The following is a 7,955-nucleotide window of genomic DNA, read 5'->3' on the forward strand; positions in this document are numbered from 1 at the left end:
GTACCAGTTGTTCTTTCGGGCTCGCTGAAATCCAACTACTTCTTCGGCGGCGGTACTTAATGATCGGGAAATGTGGTTCCACTGCTCGCGTATGTCGGATTGTTGAAGAGTGCTCTCAGAGAGCAGGTGTGTGAGTCGAGTGGCGAATAAATTGGCCGTCTGTTGTGATTGCAGCTTTTCGACGTTAAGCTTTTCTTGCATTGTTGGGCGCACATATTTTTCTGCACAGAGGCGGGTGCGTATTGGCGTANGGTGTGTGAGTCGAGTGGCGAATAAATTGGCCGTCTGTTGTGATTGCAGCTTTTCGACGTTAAGCTTTCCTTGCATTGTTGGGCGCACATTTTTTGCTGCACAGAGGCGGGTGCGTATCTTGGCTACAACAAGATAGTGGTCCGAGTCGATATTTGGCCCTCGGAGTGTACGTACGTCCAAAACGCTTGAAGCATGCCTTCCGTCTATCACAACATGATCGATTTGGTTTCTCGTTTTTCGATCTGGAGACAGCCATGTAGCTTGGTGGATGTTCTTATGCTGGAACCTAGTACTACATATTACCATGTTTCGGGCCCCGGCGAAATCGATCAGCCGCAGTCCGTTATCGGATGTTTCGCCGTGGTGGCTGAATTTTCCGACAGTGGCGCCAAAGATCCCTTCCTTGCCCACCTTGGCATTAAAATCGCCAAGCACGATTTTGACATCGTGTCGGGGGCAGCGCTCATATGTACGTTCCAAGCGCTCATAGAAGAGATCCATGCACGCCTCATCCTTCTCTTCCGTCGGGGCATGGGCGCAGATTAGTGAGACGTTGAAGAATCTGGCTTTGATGCGGATTGTGGCTAGACGTTCGTCCACCGGGGTGGACGCCAGTACTCGGCGACGGAATCTCTCCTACCACGAATCCTACAGAGAATTTGCGCTCCTTTACGTGGCAACTGTAGTAAATGTCGCAAGGCTTCACGCTTACTTTACCTTGCCCCGTCCATCGCATTTCTTGGATGGCGGTGATGTCAGCCTTTGTCTTCCCGAGGACATCAACCAGCCGGGCAGAGGCACCTTCCCCATTAAGGGTCCGGATATTCCAGGTGCATACCCTTAAATCATAGTCCTTTATACGTTTGCCGTCGTCGTCATTAGAAAATGGGGGTCTCATCCGAGGCTGTTTTTTTCTTTTCATTGGGCGGGGTTTTAACGTGGCGGGACCCAAACCCAGCGCACGCGAAGTTTTACGCCTTCTCACTTTAGCTCGCTCCCAAACGGGTGTTTGGTTGCTACCCAGAGGATACGTGGATATAAATATCCGGACGTTGTGAGCTGCGATTTGAACCGTACGCACAAGAACAATTGTGATGTTCGTGTTCGCAAGCTGACGTGTGTGATTTAGCGCTGCAGTATTTATAGAATTTTCCGTGGTTTTTCACAGCCAATATTGCCATAAAGTTTCACACAGTAAATAAGTAAAGGTTTTAACAAATCGACTCAATAAACTCTAAAATATCAATTAAGGATTTGTGTAAAAATGAGTATTAATAGTGTGACAACAAGAACTAAATCATCCCGCCAAGCAGCTGCATCTCCGCTTCAAATAGCGAACATGCAGAACAAGTCCGCAAAGTGTGATAGTCCACCAACACCGAGCTGGCTCGCACGGCTAGAAACGAAGATAGAAGCGCAAAAGGAGAGCATCATCTGTAAGCTAACATCTCGTTTGTCTCAATCCGAGGAACGTGTTATGCAGAGGATTGGTGAGTTGACGGCGGGCTTAGCAAACTTAAACAATTCTGTAAAACACATTGAAGCCAGAGTTGAAAGAGCAGAGAAAGAATGCGCAAAAGTACAACAACTGCGCAATGATGTCGAAGTACTAAGTGCATAAGTCGACGAATGTCAGAATGCTTTAGTGTCGTCAGATCTTATCATAAGAGGTATCCCCCACACAAAAAACGAGAGCTTGACTGAATGTTTTGCTCAGCTCTGTCGCACAGTTCAGATAAAGACTCCACCTGTTCGTGCAATTTTCCGTGCTCGCAATAATAATAATGACAACAGCAAAGCCGTGCCTATCATCGCTAAGCTTGGCTCTGCTGGTGACCGTTGTGCGTTATTTAGTGCAGTTGCGAAGTTCTGCAAAACGAAAAAACGACCGCTTACTCTTCGCGACATTGGTCAGAGTGCAGATGACAAAATATATTTGCACGAATGCCTGACAAAGCGAAATCGCGAAGTCATGCAGTTTGGCACTGAGCTAAGAAGACAAAAGCGGCTTACTTCTGTGTTCTCCGTCCGTGGGCATGTTTATGTTCGTGTGCAAACAAAAGGCGAGGCAGTAAATGTGACAAGCGTAGATAACATAGAGCGAATTGCAGCAGTCAACAAATGAAAGTTTATAGCATCGAATAATCTCAATATGCTTTTGAACGTGCCTTTTCTCATGTTGACGTAAATATTAATCGTAGAAAATTTTTCCATAGTAAAATAATAATAAAAATAAAAAAATAAAAAAAAATAAAATAAATAAAAATATTAAAAATAAAAATAAATAAAAAGTACGTTGAAAACATATTGAGAACCATTTTGCCTCTGCCTTGAAAGGGTTAAAAAGCGTTTCGTATATGACAGACTCTGCATTAAAGGGTTAAATGCTGCACTTTCGTAAAGATATCGACCAGTATAACCATATTTGTTATATATTTTTTTTTGTGAAAGCTGATAGTTTACGAGTTATTAGAGTTTAAAGGTAGCTTTTCTTTTTCCAATCTGGCCACTCGGGTACAGCATCCAATGTCCCAAGAATCGAGTCTTAAGATAAAATAAAGAGAAATCTTTCAGAAACAGTGCTAATGGTGTATTAAATATAGTGTTTTCTAGTGGAATGGGAGCCAAAATCCAAAATTAAAAAAAAAGTGACATTTTGAGCGGCATTTTGAGGGTTAAGTTATTGTTGTTGTAACTTCTCTATAGTTTTCCTATATTATATGATCAATTATCTTCACGATAATTTTCATTCCATTATCTCTTTTCTAAGCGAAGATCTACGATTTTGCAAAAAACTCGTGCTTTGCCTATAGTGCGACGCCTCTAGCCATTGTGTATCACAACTTTAAGTTATCGATGCAAATTTTTTTAATCCCCCCCCCTTCGCCAAATCCTGGCTACGCCACTGCCTTGTCCTAAACAATTACAGCACAGACCAATATAATATTTTTGGACAACGTATGATCTTGTGAGCACCCTGGCAGTATGGACACTTAGAATTCTCGGACGCTAAATTGCATTTAACAGCACGCGCTGATGACGATCGCCCTTGCTGACGTCCTACCCTTTGTTCAGAGCCGGGACGCACACGTACAAGCTCTGTGGAAAGACTGTGCGCTCTCTTCTCCAGAAATTTCAATAAATCTGTTAAGCTGCTTATCTCAGTCGGAGAACGGTGCATGCACCACTCACGCTGTGTTGCAGATGGAAGTTTCGAGAATATAATGGCTACTGTCAATGCGTCCCACTCAGTCACTGGCAATTTCATAATAGTCAATGCACGCAGGTACTCGCTCACTACATCGACGATATTCAGCAGCGTCTTTGCAGAGCCCTCCGACACTGGTGCGAGGTTGAGGAAGCGAGCGACATGTACTTCTGCTAACTGCTTGGGGTTATCATACCGCTCCTTTATTGCTCGCCATAATTCCTCGTAACCTCCCGAATACAGACCACCTACCAGAGGAACCGATGCTGATGGCACAGCTTGACGCAATTTACCGAGTTTATATGCTGGCGGTAAATCCCTGTTATGCAGTAACGTTTCAAGGGCGTCCTTAAAGGCCAACCAATTGTGCAGCGCTCCGTTAAAGGTTGGAATATTTAATGGCTCGAGTTTCAATAGGCGAATCTCCCTTACGCTGGATGACGGAGTCTCCAGGATTAACTTGCACTCTACGTAGACGCAGAAGATTTGCACATAACTCGTCATACATTTCTTCAGTGGAATGCCACCAAGATGCATGTACCTCAAGCTCATCGTCTTTGGCCGAGCGAATTAATGTTTCGTGATTCTGCCACATGCGGTCATAACGACCACTAGCGGACTTCAGCATTTGCTCAGTCTTCGCGGAGTCCAATTCACCTGTTCCTGCCTTTCAGACCTGATCCATAAGGCGAGAAATTGCTGAGGCGTGAAACTTCCTTAGATTTATTTCCGTCATTGTGCTGAAGCAATGTGATAATTGTGACGTAAACCGTGTGCGTCAGCAAATCTACAAATATCGATGCAATGCCCCACAATCCGATTAGAATTGTGTCCTCTTTGGCATAAACCGTCAAAACAATTTGGGTTAACAATGTTCTAGTCCTCACAGGAGGCACCATAAATTATGTTTAGTAAAAAGATCAGCTTACACCTTTGCGAACACGTTTATTCAGAACAGCAGAAAAATCCAGAAGAAAGAACAAAAGGTGAAAATAGATTTGACAATGTATATATGTGAATGACAATAATAAAAGGATTTGACAATGTATGTGAATAAGGTTACCAACCAACCAACATATCAAGTTCATACACCACCATCTTACATAAAGTGCAAGTTTGAAGTACCTAGGGCTTTTGGTTGATTTTTGCAATTTTTTTTTGTTGAAAGTGTTGCTTATATTCCCCATGTATATAGTTACCAAATCTTCACTACCAAAATCTTCACTTCTTCATTGAGAAAAAAATATACTGAATAAAACTGCTATATTTCATAAAAAATGCGTATATACTTACAGCCCGTTTCTGTGACTTAATAAATTCAATATTTTTATAATTTGTAAATTTTTTATTATTTATCAAGAACTCCCAGAGCTAGCACAGAAGTTTAAATCTATTTTCTTGGTAAATTATCAAGATTGGAAATGCTGTTGACAATTATAATAATTTTTTTTATTAGAAAATATTTTTCTTACAATTATTGGTTGTTGGTGTTTCCGACAGGGTAGGGGTATGATGTAATGTGGAGCGATTTTGCATCATCCCTTGTCAAATTTGGTTTGGAGACAAACCGGTTTCGACGTTGTGCCAATTTCAGTGTCATTTTTCGTTCGGAATGCGCCGATATTTGCGACTCACGAAATAATGGCACCGGCACACAAAAAAAGTTGCGGGTGCTTTTACTGTCCGTTTGACTCGTACAAAATTTCGAGTAAATTGCGAAAATTTAAAAATTTTTGCTATTTTTTCGCTTTTTCATAATTTAGTGTACGTGTCAAACGGACCTCATATTTGAATTCAGTGGATCGAAATACATGTCGGTAGGTGGGTCTAGTAAAAAGCACGCGACATTTTTTTTGTGCCGGAATAATCAAAAGGATTTATGGACCTTACCGAAAATTGCCAGATGGCCCCTATTAAAATGTGAGATAGTAGAACTCAAAATTTATAGCAAAAATTCGAAAGTTGTTTTAGAAGTGCAGCCCTTGGTGCTGCCACTGTAATTGAAATATTTCCAGTATTCGAATATGAGATAACTCTAATTTTATCGAAGTAATTTTGTAGAAGTGTCAGTAGTGCTGCCACTGAAAATCGAAGGGCTTTTATAATTACGCACATGCAAAACATAATTCATTTCTTTCTAGTAAAGCAAATTGATATTAAGTTGCAAAAGTTACCAAAATGAAATAAAAGTTACCAAGTTACCAAACCGTTTAAAAGTTACCACTTTTGATAGAAAGTTACCAATTGTGACAACCATGCTTGCACTTTAGTTTGATATATAGCTCAATTCTGTGGCTGCTACAGACCGGCCTAACTAAGTCGTACGACTGAGCAATTATATATAGATACTAAAGGCCTGAACTGAGGATGGTTCCGTGCGCAGAAGTGGAAAATTTTTGACTGCCATTCACCTGGGAGTGGCCAGAAGCGATTTATTTATTTATTTATTTATTTAAAGTAGTCTAACACAACAACCACAGGTTATATTTCAGTGTTAGATACTGAGAATATTACAATATAATACGATATTAAAATGTATAAAATTTTAACTTAACATCTAAAACTTATAAAATTATTCATAAAGTGTAAGATTGAAGAGAATAAAGAAAAATACAGTAATTTAGCGGTTAGAGTTGGGGTGACTGACGCGAGTTAAATAGTTACAAATTTTCATTTAGTCAGCATAGTGTCTAAGTAATGCTATTTTAAAGTGCAATGTGTCCTTAATAGCCCTGAGTTTAAGGGGTAATTTGTTCCATAGGCGAATAGTATAGACGAAAAACTGACGCTCAGATATGACAGAATTGAATTTCAGGTGCAAAAGCTGTTGTAATCGTGACGATTGAGTAATTTGAAGACGATTTTTGAGATGCGGATGCTCCTCTGAGAATAAGATTTTCTGAAGCATTGTAAGGCACTTGAGCTTCAGCATATCGTCGAGTGATATTGAAGTTATCTTGCGAGCCCATTGAGAAATGTGGTCATACCGTTTTTTGCAATATATATACCTGGCGATGTTATTGTAAAGCACGTTGAGTTTTTTATTGCATTGACTATCGCTGTTAGCAACAGCGTTGGTAGCAAGTAAGATTTCGCGATTAACATTCTAGTGGGCATCGGCGTTAGGTGTTGTGTTGACCATAAATACCTTAGCATAGCATATACTCTACCAATTGTGCTATAGACATGATTATCCCACGTTAGTGTTCTGTTAAATAGTACGCCCAGGTTCTTAGCTACATCAACATATGGTATCACAGTTCTGTTCAACGAAACTGTATCATAAACGTTGAGGTCAAAATGTTTTTTAAAAATAGCAATACATTGGGATTTGTTAGGATTTAAGACCAAACCATTGTTACTTGCCCACTCGTGAACGAGGTCTAAATCACTATTGAGGTTCTGTATGCATAGGTTCAATGAGTGAAGTGGGCAGCTCAAATACAATTGCACATCATCAGCGTACATTTGAATTTTATTGTGCTTTAATACCTTCGGCAGATCGTTGATGTACAAAACAAACAGTAAGGGGCCGAGAATCGACCCTTGAGGAACTCCTTTAGATATGGAAAGAGAACTTGACATTGCATTCAAGTACGGCGGCGAGGAGCTGATGAGGTGCATGCATCAGCTCATATGCAGAATATGGTCAGATGAACTCATGCCCGATGACTGGAATTTAAGTGTGCTCTGCCCAATCTTCAAGAAAGGCGACCCCGCCATACGCGCCAACTACCGCGGAATCAGCCTTCTAAGCATAGGTTATAAGGTCTTATCGAGTGTATTGTGCGAAAGACTGAAGCCCACCGTCAACGAGCTGATTGGACCTTATCAGTGTGGCTTTTGGCCTGGAAAATCCACCATAGATCAGGTATTTACAATACGCCAAATCTTGGCCCGTGGGAATAGGATAGACACACACCATCTATTTGTCGATTTCAAAGCCGCTTTCGACAGTACGAAGAGAAGTTGCCTTTATGCCGCGATGTCTGAATTTGGTATCCCCGCGAAGCTAATACGGCTGTGTAAAATGACGTTGAGCAATACCACCAACTCCGTCAGAATAGGGAAGGACCTCTCCGAGCCGTTTGATACCAAACGAGGTTTCAGACAAGGAGACTACCTTTCGTGTGATTTCTTTAATCTGATGTTGGAGAAGATAACAAGAGCCGCAGAACTGAACCGCCCAGGCACAATACTTTACAAGAGCGTACAATTGCTGGCGTATGCCGATGACATAGATATTATCGGTAAAAACAAGGGCTACGTCTGTTCTGTCTTCTCGGGATTGGATAGAGAACCAAAGCGAATGGGACTGGTGGTGAACGAGGACAAAACGAAGTATCTCCTGTCATCACACAAACAGTCAGAGCATACGCGTCTTGGCGTCACTGTTGACAGTTACAAGTTTGAAAAAGTAGACGACTTCGTTTATTTGGGAACCAGCATTAATACCAATAATAATGTCAGCCTTGAAATCCAACGGAGAATCACT

General features: G+C 41.3%; 1 protein-coding gene across 1 annotated transcript; it reads right to left on the reverse strand.

The window, feature by feature from the left end:
- Positions 1-3,175: 3,175 nt before the first annotated feature.
- On the reverse strand, positions 3,176-3,997 carry LOC108360088 (uncharacterized). Its single transcript, XM_017612248.1, has one exon. The coding sequence runs from the start codon at positions 3,995-3,997 to the stop codon at positions 3,176-3,178; it is 822 nt and encodes a 273-aa protein (XP_017467737.1).
- Positions 3,998-7,955: the final 3,958 nt, after the last annotated feature.

This window comes from Rhagoletis zephyria, unplaced genomic scaffold (genome assembly GCF_001687245.7).
Source record: "Rhagoletis zephyria isolate East Lansing unplaced genomic scaffold, Rhagoletis_zephyria_1.1 Rzeph_scaffold_00517, whole genome shotgun sequence".
Taxonomy (NCBI): domain Eukaryota; kingdom Metazoa; phylum Arthropoda; class Insecta; order Diptera; family Tephritidae; genus Rhagoletis; species Rhagoletis zephyria.